The sequence below is a fragment of the Dasypus novemcinctus genome, chromosome 14, assembly GCF_030445035.2.
Source record: "Dasypus novemcinctus isolate mDasNov1 chromosome 14, mDasNov1.1.hap2, whole genome shotgun sequence".
Taxonomy (NCBI): Eukaryota; Metazoa; Chordata; class Mammalia; order Cingulata; family Dasypodidae; genus Dasypus; species Dasypus novemcinctus.
This window is the reverse complement of record NC_080686.1, coordinates 16,707,834-16,729,203: the sequence shown is the minus strand read 5'-3', so window position 1 is coordinate 16,729,203 and position 21,370 is coordinate 16,707,834. Positions and strand designations below refer to the sequence as shown.

The following is a 21,370-nucleotide window of genomic DNA, read 5'->3' as shown; positions in this document are numbered from 1 at the left end:
ACTCACTTTCATCACAGAGTTGTATAGTCATCTCCTCGGGAAATTTTCATTTCAGTGTTTTTTATACCAAGGTCAACAAATTGGAAAGCACAATGGAGAAGACATTTAAAAAACAAAGTTATAATAGTGATCCTGATGGCATCTGTTCCATACAGAAATTCTATGCAGTTCTTTGTATAAAGCTAGAGTCCAGAGAAGCATAATAATGGCTTTGCAAAAACCTTCCATCTTCTCCTGCATCCTGGGATAATGTCATTATTATGGCTTGAATTGTGCCCCTCCCCTGAAGATAGGTTGCAGTCTTAACTCCCAGTACCTACCAATGTGAACTTATTTGGAAAGAGGGTTTTGCAGATGACAATTGAGTTAAGATGAGGTCATAGTGAATTAGAAGGAGCCCTAACCCAATATGACTGGTATCCTTAAAGGAAGAGAGGCAGAGAAAGGGACATTCAAAGAGAAGGCGGCCATGTGGTGGCCGAGGGAGAGAGAGTGATGCAGCCAGAAGCAAGGAATGCCGAGGGCAGAAGCAAGGAAGCCTCCTCCCCTAGAGGCATGGAGCATGGAGGGAGCATGGCCTGCTGACACCTTGATTTCAAACATCTCACCTCCAGAACCGTGAGAGCATAAATTTCTGTTGTTTTATGCCACCTGGTTAGTGGTACTTTTTTCACAGCATCCCTAGGAAACTAATATAACAGTCACTGAGACAGTTTAAGAAACTGCAGAGGGCATTTATTCTCAAAATAATAAACAATTATTATTATTTTAAGATGAACTGAATTTTATTTTTTTTCTGGATGCTTTGTTGCAGAGTTTTTCAAATGCTGGAAATATTCCGAGTCTTTCTTTGATGGTTACCACGAGGATGTCCACTCAGGTAAGGACTGACCTGACTATAAACTGAGGGTAAAAAGGTTAAAGATGATACTCCCGTTTGTTTTCCCTGGTCCTCCTGTGGAGTTGAGTGTATTGAGAGCCACACGTGCCAGTCAACACCGCAGGCGTGGGACAGACAGAAGGGAGCCAGATGGCCTTTGCCAAGGGTGGCGTTTTTGTGAGAGAAGCAGACAAAAGTCATGAGAACAAATAAAGAAGCAAACTTCAGGTCCGATAAGTGCTATGAAGATGGCACAATGGGGAGGGGAGATGACAGGAAGATGGTGCCAGGGACAGCTCTGAGGAGGTGGCATCTAAGGTAAGTCCTAAAGATGAGTATACCCAAAAGTGGAGGTGAGGCTTTGAAGAAGGAACACAAATACAAATGAGAGGGGCATGTTCCCTGGACCGGAATGTAGCTACAGCGTAGAGATGGAGGGCACTGAGTGACCAATGGGCTGGCTGTGTCTAAGAGAAGAGAAAGGACGAGAGTGAGCAAGAGCGAAGAGAGGGAGGGGAGGTTGAGGATGAGATTTCAAAGGAGGTGCAGTTGATGGTGGCCAACTCCAGGGGATGACGATGCAAGGGCGGGCTGAGGTGTGGTGGGCGAGCAGATTTCTGGAGCTGAGAAATCAAGGAACTGAGAGGCCAAAATGGTGCATGAGTCACTGACAAGGATGCTGACAAAATCAAGAAGGCTGGAGAGCAAGTGGTGACCCAGGTGCTGAATCATCTGTGATGAGGGGGCAGCGACCAGAAGGTTAGCTTCTGACTGCAGGGAGTCGGGGCGGGTGGTTAAGACTGAGGACAGGCACTTCCCAAGGGGGCGGGTTTTTTTGAGGCAGGGTAGAGAAGAAATATTTTGGAGTGGCAACAGAGAGCAAAGAACACTTATCTTATTTCTAAGCCCTGAAGTAAGAGGTGGGACTTCGGCAGAACAATAGTTTACAATGAACAGGGTGTTTTAAAGAACAGGAATTGATTGGCTCACGGTTTTAGAGGCCAGAAGTCCAAATCAAGGCCTTGGCTGGAAGACTGGCTTCCTCTCAGGTCGGCAGGGCTCTGGGCTGGCCAGCAATCCTCTGGGATGGCATTTCCATCACACAGCATGCCCTCTCCTTTCTCTTCCAGGTTCTGTCGCTTTCCAGCTTCCAACTCCTCCCATGGCTTCTTCTCCCTCCACCTGACTCCCACTCTGCCTGTAAAAGACTCCATTCAGTTGGGCTACATCTTAACTAAAAGTATGAGCTCCTCACAAGGTCCTGTTTATAATGGGTTCATATCCACAGGAATGAGAATTGAGACGATGCTTTGTTTTCAGGGGTACTTAAGTCAATCTACCAGCTAGGGTCCTGGGGGAAACTGTTCTCCAACAACAGCCAGCTTTCAGTTAGAGAAGGGAGGGAAGAGAACATGGAAAGACACTGTGCAGGAACAGGGTGCACAGCCTAGGCCCGTCTGAGTTCCGGGAAGCACAGTGGAAAGCTCTGGCGGGACTAAGGAGTGTCCCATGAGGTCAGGAGATAGGCTTCCTGAGATAACTGGGAGACAAGGAAACTTAAACAAGGAAGCCAGCGGTGGACTTGGCCCAGTGATTAGGGCGTCCGTCTACCACATGGGAGGTCCGCGGTTCAAGCCCCGGGCCTCCCTGACCCGTGTGGAGCTGGCCCATGCGCAGTGCTGATGTGCGCAAGGAGTGCCCTGCCACACAGGGGTGTCCCCCGCATAAGGGAGCCCCACGTGCAAGGAGTGCACCCATAGGGAGAGCCGCCCAGCGCGAGGGAGAGTGCAGCCTGCCCAGGAATGGTGCTGCACACACGGAGAGCTGATACAACAAGATGACGCAACAAAAAGAGACACAGATTCCAGTGCCGCTGACAACAACAGAAGCGAACAAAGACGCAGCAAATAGACACAGAGAACAGACAATGGGGAGGGGAGGGGAGGGAGAGAAATAAATAAATAAATAAATTTTTAAAAAAATAAAATAAAATAAACAAGGAAGCCAACTGGGAAGGTAGGATTTATGTGGAGGAGTCCTGGAAGTCTGTAGCTGGTATCTACAGAAGAATTGTGGAAAGATCATGAAAAATTGATCAAGATTTTCAACAAGCTCAGTGTGGCAGACAAAGGACAAGGGATTTCAAGTTGGAAAGTCTTCCATTCTGGGTGAAATGACTTCCCCTCCCTTAGACTCCACCTCCTCATTTGAAATGTAGGGTTTCGTTTTAACCGCCCTGAGTCTCATTTAAAAGGATTGAATGACAGCGTGTACATGAAAAGCTCTGAGAACTGCAAAGTGCTACTCCAATGCTACTGTTTTGACCGTATAAACTCAGTGCTTTATGACATTTAACGTAAAGATAAAATGAGTAATCTGGGAAGACCTCATCTTGTGTTTCACTCTTGTTTAAAATGAAGGCTGTTTTATTGATTTTATAAAGAATTTCCAGATTCCTACTTCTTTTATTTATCTCCAGAGCATGTCTAGAGAAGGGGCACCAGGGCAGGCGTTAACGTCTAAATCCTCCAGTGCCGTGGTTTCCTTTCTCAGAGCGAAGCCAGTTGCTAGCACTACCTTCACCATTCTGGAAGCCCTTGTTTTAGTTGGCTGAGCTCTGCCAACACAATATGCCAGAACACACGTTTTTTCGCTTTTTAATCGTGGTAAATAAACTGGCCCTTTACTCTCATCACTGTATTCCGAAGAGCCAAAGGGCAAGGACCCCACTTTTCCATACCCAGACATCTGTACTTGAACCACTCACATACCTAGAAGTAACCCTCAATGCAAGCATCTGCGACAACAGCCGAGAAAAGCCAAGCAGCAAGATGAGAGAAGGGGGAGGTACAGGAGCCTGTCTGCCAAGCAGAGCCAGATGCCACTTTGACTCCCTGGCCAGGCGGCGAGTGGTGAAGGGTGGGCGGAGCGGCGAGAAGCGGCCAGGCCCTGGGCTTCCTGTCTACTGTGTGGCCTCAGGGATGGGTCACCTCCCTGGGCCTCGGTTTTCTCATCTGCAAACAGCAGGGATACGAATACAGGGTTGCTAAGGTTCTGTTCTCGTTCTAAAACGCTGGTATTGCCGCTAGATCATGGACCAACCTTGAAAACACCATGCTCAGTGAAAGGAGCCAGACACAAAAGGCCAAGCATTGTATGATTCTTTTATGTGAAATGTACAGAAAGGACAAATCTATAGAAACGGAAAGGAGAGGAGCGGCTGCCTAGGGCTGGCGCTGATGGCTATTGGGTACCGGGTTTCTTTTTGGAGTGAAGAAATGTTCTGAAATTCCCTGTGCTGATGGCTGTGCAATTCTGTGTATCTACTAAAAGCCACTGGATGATACACTTTATGAGGGGGAATTGCATGGTATGTAAATTTCATCTCAAAGGGCTGTTTTTCAAATTTACTTTCAAGGTTAGTTTGCTGAGGTCTGCCAACGCAATATACCAGAACAAACGGTATATTCCGAAGAGCCAAAGGGCAAGGACCCCACTTTTCCATACCCAGACATCTGCCCTTGAACCACTCACATACCTAGAAGTAACCCTGAATGCCTCGGAGAGGAAGCAAGCATAGAAAGAGTCCAATAAAAAGAGGAGAATTGGGTGAGAGGCCAGTTCCATTGCTAACTTAGTGACCTTATGCAAATCACTGGCCAGCTCTGCACCTGCCCCGCCCATGGCATTTTCACCTTCCATACCATAATGTTATGATTCGGCAATTCAAAGCTGAGACGCGTCAGAGAAGGAGAAAGCATCTGAGGGGGATACTTTGGAAGGAGGGAGGGAGGAAGGGAAGGCAGGCAGTGAAAACAGCCAAGGTGACCTGTTAGGCATGCTGGTCTTACCTAGCTACAGTTCAGGTTTTCTTTCAGAGAGAAGACAATGAATAAATGCAATTAAGGCCACATAAGCCTTTGCTGTGTTCACTCTCCTACATATTTTATCTCTGCATTTGAAATCCAAATATCTAGAGCCCAGAGGGTATTGTGTATTATGCATGCTTTCAATATAACCCTACGAGTGTGAATTGAAATAGGACGTGACTTGAAATCCTCTACGAATCCACCTTCTGTGAAAATGCCCTAAGTGTGGATGGGGCCATACACCATTGGGAATGAAGCCAATGTCTTCTTTGGCTCTGAGGGGGATACAAGGAATGTATCCTGCGCAGGGAAGAAAGGAGGCCCTGTTCCTTGAGGAGTGACACATAATTTTAGGTCTATGCCGTGTACCCCCTGGTATCCTCAGATGCATTTTCTGGAGGAGACTCAGTTTCCCCACCTAGATCAGTGCTCCCATTTAATGGTACAGAGGGAAAATGCAATACTGCCATGGCTTCCCAGCTCAGCACGGGAAGTTATGGCTAGGGGAGGCCAAGCAGCAGCTCCAGGGGGTGCAGGAAAGGGAGCCTGCCTGAGAGTTGGAGCTCATAAGGGGCCTGCCGGAATGAGATGCCCTAGCACTACGCAGAGGCCCCTGGACTGAGGCCCCTGTGGTCTGGGCATCATGTGGGCCCAGACAACCTGGTACTGACCGGCCCCTGCGTATGCTGCAGTGAACTGACCCAGCAAGCATTCTAACATCCTCAACATCACTAAAAGTGGCCAGGTGTGCCCTAGAGTGACTCCAGGAGACATGCAAGCCCCTCCCATGAAGCGTGCTCACCCAACACTGACTCTGAACCTAGGAGAGCCTTTGGATCTAACATCCGGTTTACAGAAGATGAGGGAAAAGAGGAGCAAATTAACACCATCAGGAAGTAGCAAACAAATGTGGGGTGTGGTATGGGGCCGGGGATCTAGTTTCTGCCACAGGCCAGGAAATGAAAAAAAGGAGAATGGGCAAAAGAATGGGTCTAGAGTAGACAGCTGGAAACGAGATGATACTAATTAAATATTGCTAATTTTGTTGGGTTTGAGAAAGGCACTGTTGATATTATATAGATATTATAATATCTCTGTAATTTTTCTGGTAACATATACACAACACAAAATTTCCCATTTTAACCACCTCAAATATTCACTTAAGTGGTATTAATTATGTTCACAAACATGTGTAACCTCTCCCACATCCATTACCAAAACTTTTCCATCTCCCCAAAAAAGAAACTCTATATCCATTATGCATTAACTTTCATTCCTCCTCTGACAGGCTCTGGCAACCTATAATCTACTTTCTGTCACTACGAATTTCCATATTCTAGTTATTTGATATTTGTGAAATCAGGCAATATCTACCTTTTGTGTTTGGCTTATTTCACTCAATATAGTGTTTACAAGGTATATCAAAGTTGTAGCAAGAACCAGAGCTTTATTCCTTTTTACAGTATTGGCATGATGCTGGCCTCAAAGAATCAGTTAGGAAGTGTTCCCTCCTCTTCAACTCTTCAAGTTTTTGGAAGAGTTTGAGAAAGGCTGGTATTAATTCTTCTCTGAATGTTTAGTATAATTCCTCCAAGAAGCCATCTGATCCTGGAATTTTCTTTGTTGGGAGGTTTTTGATGGTTGATTGAATCTCTTTACTTGCTATTGGTCTGTTGAGATCTTCTGTTTCTTTTTGAGTCAGTTTAGGCAGTGGGTGTGTTTCCAGGAAGTTGTCCATTTCATTTAGGCTATCTAATTTGTTGGTGTGCAATTGTTTATAGTATCTTCTAATCCTTTTTATTTCTGTGGGATCTGTAGTAATGTCCCCCCTTTCATTTCAGATTTTAGGTATTTGCTGGGTATTATATTTGTAAGTGTGCTTACTTTAGGATTTTTAACTGTCCTTGAATGAAATTTGTAATGCCCTATGCTTCCTATCACTGCCCCTAAGTCACTGGACAGAACTAAGGGAACACTTATGGATAAGTCACCCTTGTTGGATCAAGTGAGAGAAGGAACTCACACAGTACTACGGAAGCTCCCTCCTGTTCTGTTCTTTTGGCGTTCCTCCACCCGCTCTGCTTGGGCTGGGCACAAATCTAACAGACATTAGGCCTGGGTCAGTATGTGGTGGTTAAAGAACTTCTCCACCAATTAGAGCAGATGGAGCTTAGGTTTGGTTTGGGGACAGATGGGTGATGAAATGTGTTAATTTACATGCAAATTAAGGGAAATATATATATATATATATATATATATATGTTATTGTTATTGGGTGACTTTCATATGAACTTCCTATTTTCTTCCACTAGACTCTTTCCTACAAAACCTAGTAATACCCTACACTTATTTTCATGTGATAGATGAAGGGTTGGCTAACTTTTTCTATCAATGATCAGACAGTAAATATTTTAGGCTTTGTGGACCACATGGTCTCCACTGCGACTACTCAACTGTATCACTGCAGCACGAAAGCAGCCACAGACAACAGGTAAAGGAATAAGTGTGGCCTTGTGCCAAGAAAACTTAATTTGGCCACTGAAATTTGAATTGTATAACATTTTCACGTGTAATGAAATATCATTCTTCAAAAACTCTTCTTCCTGAGCAGGTCGTATAAAAACAGGCAGTGGGCTGGATTTGACCCACAGGCCCTAGTGTGCCAAGCACTGTTACAAATATACAGAGACTCTCAGTAGATTGTTTACAGATAATCGGGAAAAATCAAATGTGGGTTCTAGAGTAGCAATACCCTATCGATTTTGCAAAACAATTTTCCTGTAACTTCATGGAAATTTAGCATGACCCAGCCTAGCAATCCACATATCATAAATAGTGTAACAACTTCATATTTCTGTCTCTAGCCCAGGCCATTCAAAACTCATAAATCCAACTGCCTACTTGATACTACTGGAGCTCTCATGGACATCACAGACTTTAGGTCCACCCCCTCTGTTTCTCCTCCAGTCTTCTCCATGCCCATCCCTGGAGCTCCCATCCGCCCACTTTCCAGGCATCACTCTGGATTCCTCCCTCTTCCTCGTCTTCTGCATCAATTCATTAGCAAGCCTCCTGCATCTCCAGAATGCAGGCCAGGTCTGCACACTTGCCTCCTCTTCAGTTGCCCCCTCCCCATCCAGGTAGTGCCATCTCTTGCCTGGGTCACCACAAAAAGCCCCCTGGTCACCCCCCTCCCTCTATTGCCCACAATAGCCAAGTCATATTTTCAAAACAGAATTCAGATGCGTTCGTCCCATTTTTTGGCCTCCGATGGCAATCCGTGCCACAGAGAATGAAATCTAAACTCTTTATCATAGCAAGCTTTCCCCATTAAAATTTCCAATCAATGCACAATTTCCTCCCTAGGTATATGCCAGCAAATGTAAGAATAATCACACTCAACTCACATTGAATTTTTTAAGACTCTATGGTGTGAATTTCAAGATCCCCACTGATAAAGTTCAGACTCAGAGAGGCTGTAGGACAAGCTTAAAGCCTCTCACTCAGCCCAGATGTGCATTGGGGTCACGGGACCCTGCCTGGGCTCATTCCGACACCCCGCAGCGACTCACCTCCTCACGCCACAGCTGTGCACTGGCCACAAGTACACAGGTTTGTGTTATTTTTGGATGCCCATTAGCAAATGCCTCAGGAGTCCTTTTTTTCCAGCAGGGCTGCTGTTGATTAGAATAGGCTAATAGAAACTCCAGTGTATTACCTTGTCCCAAACTGCCTTTAGTGCTCCCAGGATGGTTCTCTATGGGCTGAGCTAATGGAATATTTTTTTCTGCAGCTCCTAGGGGGTGTGCGAGAGAGTCTATGTTTTCTACAGTTTGCACTAAAATATCTACTGAGTTTTAGGTCCCCATCTGCCCCTTGCTGAAATGTTGAACAAACAGATATAAAACTGATGAAATTTCAAAGACTTGAAAATGTTTGGTGGTTATGCATTTTGGATTGTTTATAGAGAACTGTAGCTACTCAAAACATTCACAAGATGATATAAAGCAGGACTAAGTCTCCCATGCTAAGACATAGATAAAAAGGTTCATAGAGGATCAGTTTCAATAAAAAAATATGCACTATCTATATAAATTAGTATTTATGGTGTTCATACCTCCATGATTCTGAAAACAGATCCCTGGAAAATAAGTGAAAGAATTAAGGATTTTGTCTATTTTATTATTCATTTTCCAAGTTGCATTGGAAACAAATAATATAACAAGAAAGTATAAATTGTAATCCAAAGAAGAAAAAGCAACTTAATTCAAGAAAACTGTCTTCAAGAAAAATGGTGATTGTTCCCATGCAACAATAATAAAAGCCAGATAAATAGCTAGAATCCTATATCTAAGGACATAGCGATATATGAGTGTAAAGAGGATTAAATTAAAATTTCTAACAGGAAGAGGACTTCCAAGGTGAGCTGTCTGCCACCAGCTGTGTTCTTCCTTGAGGACATTTACCAACTTTAGGCATAGGCTAAGGACATAAAGAGTTTCTCATTTCTCATGGAGGAGAATGAGTCCCTTCAGTAACAAGGCCCATCGCAGACACATGGCCGGTCTCCTCGGAGCACATCCCAAACATGGAAGCCACATCAGGCAGGTCAGCAAAAGTGGAAAGCGCAACGCCTCCAAAGGGCAGACTGAGTCTCCCACAGCCTTTAAAGACTGAGGAGATGGAAACCTACCAGGCTCTCAGTCCAAAGCCCAGGAGAAGCACATCAGTGAAACAGAAAAGTCTTACTTAAAAAAAAAAAAAAGATTTATTTATTATTTATCTCCCCTTCCCCCCACCCCCCAGTTGTCTGTCCTCTGTGTCTATTTGCTGCATGTTCTTCTTTGTCCGCTTCTGTTGTTGTCAGCAGCATGGGAATCTGTGTTTCTTTTTGTTGCGTCATCTTGTTGTGTCAGCTCTCCATGTGGGTGGCGCCATTCCTGGGCAGGCTGCACTTTCTTTCATGCTGGGCGGCTCTCCTTACGGGGCGCACTCCTTGGGCGTGGGGCTCCCCTGTGTGGGGACACCCCTGCGTGGCAGGGCACTCCTTGCATGCATCAGCACTACACATGGGCCAGCTCCACACGGGTCAAGGAGGCCCAGGGTTTGAACCGTGGACCTCCCATGTGGCAGACGGACGCCCTAACCACTGGGCCAAGTCCACTTCCCAGAAAAGTCTTATTAAAACTATAACCAGCCCTAACACAATTCAAACCCTGGTAGGATTGATGTGATCAGTTCCTTACCCCCAAAAAGGAAAGAGCAATACCATGCTGGTGAGGTAGAAAATATCATCTGAATTGCTAGTTTCTTTTCATGCAATGTCTGACATACAATAAAAATTACTAGAAAAAGACAGAAAAAATGTGACCAATAGTAAAAAAACAAACAATTGATAAAGGTCCACAGACAATCTCAATATTAGACTTAGTAGATAAAGGTTAGATGACCAAAACTGAGGAAAAGAGAGAATTTCATCAGAAAATTTAAATCTATTAAAAAGACAAGTGGGGGAAATGGACTTGGCCCAATGGATAGGGCGTCCGCCTACCACATGGGAGGTCCGCGGTTCAAACCCTGGGCCTCCTTGACCGGTGTGGAGCTGACCCACGCACAGTACTGATGCGTGCAAGGAGTGCCCTGCCATGCAGGGGTGCCCCGCGTAGGGGAGCCCCATGTGCAAGGAGTGCGTCCTGTAAGGAGAGGCGCCCAGTGCAAAAGAAAGTGCAGCCTACCCAGGAATGGTGCCACACACACAGAGCTGATGCAGCAAGATGATGTAACAACAAAATAGAAACACAGAATCTTGTGCCACTGACAACAACAGAAGCAGACAAAAAGAAGAACACACAGCAAATGGACACAGAGAACAGACAACTGGGGGGGGGGGCAGGAAAGGGAGAGAAATAAATAAAATAAATCTTAAAAAATAAATAAATAAAATAAACAGACAAATGGACATACCATATCTAGAACAAGATAATTGCTGAAATAATAACTCACTGGATGGTTTGATAGAAGATTGGGCACAGCAGAACATAATTTAAGTGAACTAAAACACAGGTCAATAATAGTATTCAAACTGAAGCATGGAGAGAGAGTAAAAGAATAAAACCATGGTGAGGATAAAGAGACATAAGAGAAAGAAGGAAAAAAGTCTAAAATGTATTTGTATGATTGGTGTCCCAGAAGCAGTAGAGAAAGAGAGAAACAGGACAGAAGCAATATTTAAAGAGATATTGAGCAAGGAACTTACAAAGCTGATGAAAGGCATCAATCCACAAATACTTGAAGCTCTGTGAATATCAAGTAGGATAAAAGAAAATCACACCTAGGCACATTATAGTCAAATTTGACAAGCTAAAAGCAAATAATTTTTAATCAACAGAGAGGGGAAAAACATGTTATCAAAGAAGCAGGACTTTTCAAGAGAAATTATGGAAGCTAAAAGATAATGGGACGAAAGGCAAGTCAGACTGGGAGAAGATATTGTTGCAATATACACATTTTTTTTTTAAAGATTTATTTTTATTTATTTAATTCCCCTCCCCTCCCCCGGTTGTCTGTTTTCTTTGTCTTTTTGCTGCGTCTTGTTTCTTTGTCCGCTTCTGTTGTCGTCAGCGGCACGGGAAGTGTGGGCAGCGCCATTCCTCGGCAGGCTGCTCCCTCCTTCGCGTTGGGCGGCTCTCCTTATGGGTGCACTCCTTGCGCGTGGGGCTCCCCTACACGGGGGACACCCCTGTGTAGCACGGCACTCCTTGCGTGCATCAGCACTGCGCATGGGCCAGCTCCACATGGGTCAAGGAGGCCCGGGGCTTGAACCGCGGACCTCCCATGTGGTAGACGGACGCCCTAACCACTGGGGCAAAGTCCGTTTTCCAATATACACATTTTTGACAAACAACTTGAATCTAAAATATATGTGGAAGTGGATTTGGCCCAACAGATAGGGTATCTGCCTACCACATGGGAGGTCCAAGGATCAAACCGAGGACCTCCTTGACCTGTGTGGAGCTGGTCTGTGCAAGGAGTGCCGTGCCACGCAGTGGTGTCCCCCGCATAGGGGAGCCCCACATGCAAGGAGTGCACCCTTGTAAGGAGAGCCGCCCAGTGCAAAAAAAGTGCAACTTGCCCAGGAATGGGGCCGCACACATAGAGAGATGACGCAGCAAAGTGATGCAACAAAATGAGACACAGATTCCAGGTGCCGCTGACAAGAATACAAGTGGACACAGAAGACACACAGTGAATGGATACAGAGCAGACAACTGAGGGGGCACGGTTGGGGGTTGGGGAAGGGGAGAGAAATTTTTTAAAAAGTTGTAAAAAAATTTTTCTAAAAAAATATATGAAGAATTGCTACACATCAAAAAGAAAAATACAGATAGTACAATGAAAAGAATGGGCCAAAGACCTACAGAAGTCACTTTACAGTAGAAGATATGCAAATGGCCAAGAAACAGATGCAAAGATGCTGAATGACATTAGCAATGAGGGAAAAATTAAAACCACAGTAATATAACACTACTTAGACATCGGAAGAACTGAACTTAAACGGACAGACAATTCCAAGTGCTAGTGAGGATGTGACGCAATCCTCAATTATATGCTGCTGGTAGCATGGTAAATTGTCTTCTTTTTTTTTAAGAAGGAAGTTGAAGGATTCACACTACCTGATCTTTTTTTTTTTTAATGGAATATTCTTGTTTTATTTTTTAGACTTATTTTATTTATTTCTCTCCACCCCCCCACCCCCCGCCATCTGCTCTCTGAGTCTACTCGCTTTGTGTTCTTCTGTGTCCACTTGCACCCTCGGTTACACCGGGAAACTGCATCTTTTTTTGCATCATCTTGCTATGTCAGCTCTCCCTGTGTGTGGTGCCACTCTCGGGCGGGCTGCACTTTTTTTTTTCCACAGGGGGTGGCTCTCCTTGCAGTGTGCACTCCTTGCATGCGGGGCGCCTGCACGGCAGCTCTGCGTGTGGGCCAGCTCACCACACGGGTCAGGAGGCCCTGGGTATCGAACCCTGGACCTCCCATATGATAGGCAGACGCTCTATCAGTTGAGCCACGTCCACTTCCCTAAATTGTCTTTAAAGTGTAAAAACGGCATGAAAACCTGATGGGCAGGATTGATTAAAGTTAAACATAAACTGAACATATTATCCAGCAATTTCACTCCTGGGCAGATACCCAACAGAAATGAGTGCCTATATTCATCGAAAGACATGAATGAGAATGTTCACATTAGCATTATTCATAATAGCCCCAAACTGGAAGTGATTCAAGTGTCCTTCAATTGTGGAATGGATAAATTAACTGTGGTGTACTCACACAAAGGAATGTTGCAGAGCATTCATAAATAACAATACATGCAACAACAATGGATGAATGTCAAAAACCTAATGCTGATCTAACGACTGGACACAAAAGGGTACATACTGTGTAATTCCATATGAAGCTCAAGAACAGGCATATTTGGTGATAGAGGTTATCAAAGTAGTTACCTTTGTGGGACAAACAAAAGTAAGGAAGCAGAGCTGCGTTCTTGAAGGGGGCTGAAAATATTCTGTCTATTGATCCAGAACAGTGGTTCTAGATTTTTTAAATTTTGGTTGTCACCAGGGAAGGGAGCATGCTATTGGTATTTGGTGGGTAGAGTGCAGGAACGCTGCTAAACACCTTATAACATACAGGGCAGCCTCCCATAACATTATTCAGATCAAAGGGCTGAGGTGGAGAAACCCTGATTTTGATGGTGGGTACATGAGAATATACTTATGTAAAGTTTATGGAGCTGTACACTTAAGATGTATATGCTTTAAGTTATCAATTCAAGTAAATAAAGTCTAAAGCAATCATGAATCTCACAACAGTACCTGAGAGCTCCTTGCTGAAATCTAGCAAACTTACAATGAAATTTTGTTGCAGTTTTATAAATAGTCTGAATAAAAAGTGCTAATGACCTGAATTTACCTGGGATTTTATGTCAAGGAGAACTGAACTCTTTATGTACAACCCTCCTCTTAAATGCAAGGTACTACCTATATAGCAAGAGATAGATGAATTTCCAGATTATCACTAGCAGTGAATATTTGTGGAAACACAATAAGGGTAGATGGTGAAATACAAAGGTCTGGGATTCTCTTGGAGCCATGAGATGATGAATAAAGAAAACTATACATGCACTTCTTAACAGTAGTCTAATCTGCCTTCCAAGGATACTAACTCCTTGCCACTCATTATCAACAAGACTTTTAACAAATTAAGAAATTGACCAGTTCCTTAACTCTCGTTATCCCTCCACCCTGAGATATGAAAGTTACCTGCAAGGGTGGGGTAAAGAGAGGTTTGCAAAATTCTTTCCGCTGCCTCTGCATAAATGGAACGGCTGTATAACTTGTGCTACTTCTGGCCATATAGCCCTAGAAGGGTTAGGCATACTGGGTGCTGCACCACAGGCTTGTGCTCTGGCTCTTGAACAGTTATTGTTCAGTTAGCATCAGGAGAGATGACAGGCCACAGACAGAGACACACCAGAGAGCAGGATGCTCTCCTCTCCTTGACAGCTGGGCTGCTGAGCATGTTGTACAATCCATGGCCTGATGAACACTCAAACTACTGGGTAACTCTGCACGAGATGCCTAGGTCTAAGATCCACAATATAAAAACGTTCCTGAAAAGGACTGTACGATTTAAAGTAAAATAAATTAGTCACCAGAAATCGAGTGCTCCCTAATTAGAATGGTCAACTGGTTTGAACAACCGTTGAAATATAATTCAAGGGACATAGCAGTGCCGGGCAATGGAGCATCTTCCTCATATTTCGCAAGTGATTCTCCAGGCCAATAGCTAGAAATCTAATCAGCCAGATTAGAATCAAGGTAATTTATTCCACGAATTCATAATCACGTAATATTACCTTGGCCCCCGGTCACATCAAACTTGACTGTGAATGGCTTCAGAAAAGGTCCATTCAATTGTACGGTGAGCTGACTCACCTCAGGAGTCTTGTCTAAACTCTGGAGTGAGCTGCTCAAATAATATTCTGGGACCATCTCAGAGGGTGCTAGGTAGTCAGTGACTCACACTTCTTGTACACATGCTAAGCTCTGACTCAGAGTGAACCCTGTTAGTTGCTGACTGACACTCTGCTTATTTGAATAGAAGCTTCCACTGTGACTCACCTGGTGGCGCATTCAAAACCAATCCACCATACTCCCAATTGGACAGTGATTCACATGATAATCACACCGGGACCTGACTTAACACATGCGATTTCAAAACCCAGTTCTGCTGAACTGGCTTCGGAGCATGAGAGCAAGTCACTCCCTGCTTGCTGCCCTGTATTTCTGTCTAAGGATATGTGGCAGGCAGCTCTGAGAGGCAAAGTCAAGGTAAGATATCCAGTGCCCACACTGGAAAGAAACTGGCTTCCGTCTTCAAAAATGCAGGACCACTTCTAGGACAAACTCTGCAAGCCCAGAAGCTCACTTGAAAAGCTCTGCAGTGTGGTTCCTTAACCACTCATCAGTGGGCTGAACCCGCAAGCCACCTTCTGCCTTTGCCCCATGGAAGGAGGAGGTACTTTGACATGCAGAAATGAATCCAGAGGCAAGCAGATAGGAGAAGGACTTCAGGAATTGACATCCAAGGGCTTGGAATGAGACCAGTAACAAGGCGACTTCATTAAAGTAAGAAGGCTTTTTTCTCTCTCCTTCTTCCTACTCCACAGAATCTGGAATAAAATCTTCTCCCATGTAACTTTGAGGGCCTTTCCTACAATGGGAATAGGAAGCACCTTCAAAGCCAGCAGGAAGGAGATTTTTAAGAATTGAAGTAAAGCTCAACAGTGATATTGAGTGCGACAAAGGATGAACACAATATGCAACAAAATGCAGGCTCCAGTGGGGCCTTAAATTCTAATCCTGGCTCTGCCTCTAGCTTGGCCTTACCTCGCCTTAGGCAAGTCATGTGGTTATGTCCTTTTGTTGAAGGGCCACCCCAAAGCTGCCCGACAGCAGTGACCACTATGTTACTGTAGGTTCTTTCTGTTAACATATTTTTCCTTATATAATACCTTTGGATTTTCTACTTGTTAAAGGTGCACAGATTTGTAATAAACAGGAAATTATCGGTGTAGTGTTTTAGGGCCTTGGGGAGGGAGTCAGGGGGCCTAATTCCAGTTCAATTTTGACCCCTAAGTGTGGGAGATCTTTGTCCGGGGCCTTTGACCTCTCTGGAAGTTTCCTTATCTGTAAAATGAAGGAGGTCGAAGTCGGAAATCTGATTTTATCATTCTTGAAATGCTTTCAAGAATGATAAAGTGGGAAACGGACTTGGCCCAGTGGTTAGGGCGTCCGTCTACCACATGGGAGGTCCGCGGTTCAAGCCCCGGGCCTCCTTGACCTGTGTGGAGCTGGCCCATGCGCGGTGCTGATGAGCGCCAGGAGTGCCGTGCCACGCAGGGGTGTCCCCGCCTAGGGGAGCCCCACGCGCAAGGAGTGCACCCCTTAAGGAGAGCCGCCCAGCGGGAAAGAAAGTGCAGCCTGCCCAGGAATGGCACCGCCCACACTTCCCGTGCAGCTGACTGACAAGAGAAGCGGACAAAGAAACAAGACGCAGCAAATAGACACAGAGAACAGACAACCGGGGGAGGGGGGGAATTAAATAAATAAATAAATCTTTAAAAAAAAGAATGATAAAGTATTCTTGATATAAAGGGTATTTAGGCTGAAATTTTTACAATGCTCTTAAGATGTTAGACTTCTAGCTCCTAAGAAAAGTTCCCAGATTTCCATAAATAAAATAGACTCAGTGCAGTAGTTCAATGAAGACATTTGATTGTCTGTATATACCATGACCTAGGGTGTATTTTCTATGCATATGTGTTTCACAAAGTGAAACCTTTTGGATTGAAAATTACAGATAATTTCCTTAAAATTCTGCCTGAAGCTTATATGTAAATATTTCATGACCAGTTGAAACAGACAGTCTAAATGACGGACAAATGCACTGCATTTAAAATTGGATATTGACAGAAAATTTACTGTTTTTCCAGATTTGATCTTGGACATCATCTATTTCATCATGCACGCTCTTTACCAGGTACACAAATAAGGGTTTTGTTCCTGATCTTTTTATCTTTTAAGTTTACTTGGTCAATTTAGCATCATCATCATCATAGTAATGATCGTGTTGGCCTGGTGTGGGAGATTGATTCGTGTGCCCCAATCTAGCCGTGTTTCTCACTCTAACCCACAGCCCTGTGGCTGTGCACCCACTCTACATGGACCTCCTGAAGAGGCTACTTTTAGTTAAGGTGTGGTCAGTTGAAGAAGGGTGGGTATACTTTGGATTCCTGGGGCCTTCTTGGGAGGAGGAAGCCAGCAGCACCAGAAGAGAGAGTACCTTGCCATGCGATGGGAGGTCATGAACCCCAATAACTGCCGCAAACCGTCTCCAGATTCCTCCCACCCTGGGAGGAACCAAGCCTTCCGGCCCCCAAAACTGCGAGACAATAAATTTTAAAGCCAAGCCACTGTGTGGGCTTTGTGAGAGCAATCAGGCAAACTGAGACGTCAGACGTCAGACACAGGTATAAGAACTCCATGGCGTTCATTTATGGAATGCCCGCAGCTGCCCTGTGAAGGAGGCCCTTGTACTATCCCCATTTTACAGACGGTAAAACTAAGACACTGAAAGGTTGAGAAACTTGCCAAAGATCACACAGGTAGGCTGGGATCTCAACCCAGACAGTTCCAGAGCCCAGGACTCTTAACCATGAGGCGGTAACGTCTCTCATGCCTTACTGATACATCACACAGATGATGCCACCAACAAGAGGAGGTCCAGGAGAAAACTAGGTTAGGAGTGAAAAACATTTCAACACGAAGAGTAAATTACAAATTCTGGCTGTGCCTAAGAATGTATAGATGGAGCCACTTCATTACAAATGTCCTTGTGAAGGTTGGGTAGCAGGTCAGACCTTTTTCTGAAACTTAGAACCCTTGTTTCAGTCAATTCCACAGTCTGGAACCACTAAAAATGAAGGAAGCCGAGCCATGCAGGGGCCCTGCACCTGTGGCGGGAAGGGGACGCGAGCACTGACCCAAAGGTGGTTGGCTGGGGGTGGAAGCAGAAGTTTCCTGCTCTCCACACTCCAGGGGCGATAGGGGGCTGCAGTGGCAGGTGACTGCTTCAGCTGATCAGTGAGAGAAAGCAGTCCCGCAGGTACCAAGGCACGGGTGGTGACAACCAGTAAGCTCCAGCCAGAGCTTAGAGGTGTGTGGGGGTGTAGGGGGGTGTGTGGGTGTCCAAACAGCGCAGATTGGCCTCGGCCGAATTCTGAAAAGAAAGGAGGCAGGAAACACTCTCTCCCTCTCGCGCTCTCCTCCTTCCGCATAGAAATCCGGCACCACGTTCACTTTTCCACCCCGCCCAGCGCCGGGAGCGCGCGAGCAGCAGCTGCTCCCCGGGATTTCCTGCCCCGCGTCCGGCCCGCCGCGGGGGTCGCTCCGGGTCGCTGGCCGGTGGGCGCCTGCCAGTCGCACGTTCGCAGCCTCGGCGCCGCTTTGCTGGGTTTTCTTCCACGCGGGCCAGTCCCGGCAGCTTGCAATCCACTCGGCCCCCTGTGCGCCACCCAGGCCACCGCTCCATGCCACCCACACCCCTAGAGACGCAGGAGGGGGCGAGCCTCCGGACCACCCCTGTGCCCACCCAGCACCGGGCGCGCCGCCTCCGCCGCCGCCCCTAGCCTACCCCCACTCCCAGAGGCAGGGAAGGGAGGAGGCGCGCACAGAGTCGCCCCACAACGTCCACGCCCCTCCCGGCGCGCCGCCTCTCCCACGGCCCCTAGCCCACCCCACCCGGAGAGGCCCGGGAGCTGGGAGGCGCGCACTCAGGCTCCCCCACAACGTCCAACCCCCCTCGCGGCCTCATCCACCGCCCCTAGCCCACCACCTCCCCCTCCGAGACAGGGGAGGGGGTAGGCGCACACAGATTCCCCCAACGCCCACTTCGTCCTCCGCGCGCTTCCTCTCCCACGGCCTCCCACACCCCCAGAGGCTGGGGCGGGCAGAGGCGAGGAGCGCGTCTCCAGCCTGCCGCCCCCCACTCCAAACGCCCTCGGTCTTTTGCGCCGCACCCCACCTCCCCCAGCCTCCAGGGCCCGCAGCCTGGAGCCCGCCCCGACTCTTTGCAACTTCCCGAGCACAGCTCGGCCAGGGAGGAAGAGCCGAGCTCCCGAATCCTCGCAGCCAAGCCCCCGAGGCGCCCGCATCTTCACCGCCTCGGTGCAGGCATAGGCCTGGAGATGGGGTGGAGGGTGGGCAGTTCTGGCCTTTGGGTTTCCCCAGAGTGAGCAGAGGTTCCCCGAAATCCTGATACGGACCGTAGTGCGGGGCGCCCACGACCCGGCCCCGTCTCGGCCTGGGTTATGCTTCTCCGGAGGGACGGGACTGTGATCCCCCCCCGCGCCGCGCTCGAACTGCCCGGCTCCGCAGCCAGTGACCACGCCGGCGTTTCCACACCGCCTGGACTTTCCGAAATAAGCTCAATGTGCGTTTCGGGTTTTAAAGGGTCAGGCTCCCGCGTCCCCTCCCAGGCTCCGAGGGCGAATCGCGCGGGCGCCGGAGCGGAAGCCCCAGCGGGACTCCGTGCAAATGAGTCCTGGTGGCTCTGCGTTCCACCCCCCACCTCGACACACCCTCAGTCCACACCCCCTTCCCCCAAAACACACACTGCGGGACGCAGGGAGCCGGGTGGGTAGGGGGAGCCCCGGCCCCGCGCCCCGGCTCCTGCCGCGCGGTTGGGCACGGAAGCGCCGGGTCCCGCCGCGGCGGGGTAGTGGCCCGGGCACCGGGCGCAGGGCCCGGGTCCTCACGGCTAGTCCAAGAAGCACAGAGGTTCGGGGGAGGCCGGGTACTCACGGTGCCACGGTCCAGCCCGCCAGCCAGCGGGGAAGCTCCGGCCGGGTCGCCTCCGCCGGCCGCGCGCATGCGTCCCGCAGGCGCCTTCTTTTTATTCTAATGCTGAGTGCTCGCCTTACTACGCCCGCCAGTCCTCTCCCGGTTGGTGGCTCCCTGCGCTCCCTCGCTCGCGCTCGTCCTCCTTCTCGCCTCCCCTACTTCTCTCTCCCTCCGCCCGCTCTGCCTCCTCGCGACCCCTCACCACCCCCACCCACACGCCCTTCGAGGGGCGAGCTCAGGGCTCACCTCCCTCGGGCTGCAGCGTGCTCACGGCGGCGGGGGCTGGGGAAGGGGGGACACCCTCGAGCTCCGGGCTTCGAGGAAGTACCGAGAGGGTCCGCGCCAAGCCGGGCGCATGCTAAGGCCTCTGCCAAGCCCCCTCTGTCGTCCCACCGCCTCGCACGGGGATTGGCGTTGGGACCTGGTGAATGGGGCGGGGGCGGGGGGCGGGGGGCGCGGAGAGAGGGGCCCCGCAGCGCGTGCGGAGGGGGTGCTCCGTCCTGGGCAGAGTCCTGCGGCCGGACGGGCTGTCCTTAATTTCCGGGATGGCCCGGCCTCTGGAGGGCAGCGTCCTCCGTTCTCCCCTGCCCCGGGGCGTGTTCCAAAGCTCCGCCCCCGCCGCCTCCGATCCTCCCGCGGTGGAGAGGGGCTCCTCCCGGTGGGTGGGGGTAAACCCGACTGTGGCTCCTGCCGAGACCCTCGGCGGCCGCCCACCGTCCTCTCTTTTAAGGGGGACCGGAGGTGGCAAAGGAGCTCTGTCGCCCAGCTCTACGGGCACGGGGCACCGCTGGGCCCCCGAGAGGGAGAAGCGCCGCGCCACCCGGGCTGTGCGCCTAAGCTCGGCTGGCCAGCCAGACCGAAGGTGGAAACTGACCTGACACCCAAATCACATCACGTCATTTCCTCCAGTGCGGATCAAGCGCTCAGTAGCAGAGGAGGCAGGGGAGTGGGGGCGCGAGGAGGGGCGGAGGCGCGTCCCAGGGAGGCCCTCTGAAGGGGAGAAGAGCGAAGCGCTGAGAACCAGAGTTGGAAAAGCAGCCTCCGGGAAAGGCGGGGGCCCTCGCGGGGTGCGACAGACCCTGGACAGGAAACGGCCCAGGAAAAAAGTAGCTTCGCGAGCCTTCCAGGGGGGTGGGAGGGGGAGGAGGGGGTGAGGGGTGGGGGCGAGCCGTGGGTACCCTGTCCTGGGACGCTTTTAGCCTGCCCGGACCTTCCCGTCTCCCACGTTCTGGCCCAGGCCCAGCGGACAGGGTCACATAGGAAGGAGCCGGGGAGGTCTGGGAGGGGGCGTGGGGGGCACTCACCCACACCGATGCTTTCTGCTCAGCCCTGCCGTCCTCTTCCCTGGGTCCGCCCGGCAGTGCCCGAGCTGCTCCGAGGAGGAGCGAGAGGCGGCCCTGCCGCCCCTAGTGCCCCAGCGAGGGCTGGCGGCCTGCAGGACTGGAAGCCGGGGGGAGAAGTCCGGGCGCAGCCGGAGAGTCCCAGGAGGGGTTCGCCAGAGAAGGTGGAGAAGCCCCGCGCAAGGCCGAAGAGCGGGCTGGAGGGGAGGCTGAGCGAGCAGCCGGCGAGGCTGGGAGCTGGGCTTGGCGGGAGGCGGGCGGGGCAGGCAGGGGGCGGGAGAGGCAGAGAAACAAACCAGCGCACAGTTACTG

At 48.8% G+C, this 21,370-nt stretch overlaps 1 protein-coding gene across 1 annotated transcript in view; it reads right to left on the bottom strand.

The window, feature by feature from the left end:
* Nucleotides 1-19,812, bottom strand: part of RGS20 (regulator of G protein signaling 20) — a 71,044-nt gene extending 51,232 nt beyond the window's left edge. Inside the window, 1 exon segment of the mRNA XM_023585023.3 lies at nucleotides 19,680-19,812. Coding sequence (XP_023440791.2) covers nucleotides 19,680-19,748 — 69 coding nt within the window. The 5' untranslated portion in view covers nucleotides 19,749-19,812.
* Between the last annotated feature and the right edge of the window lie 1,558 nt (nucleotides 19,813-21,370).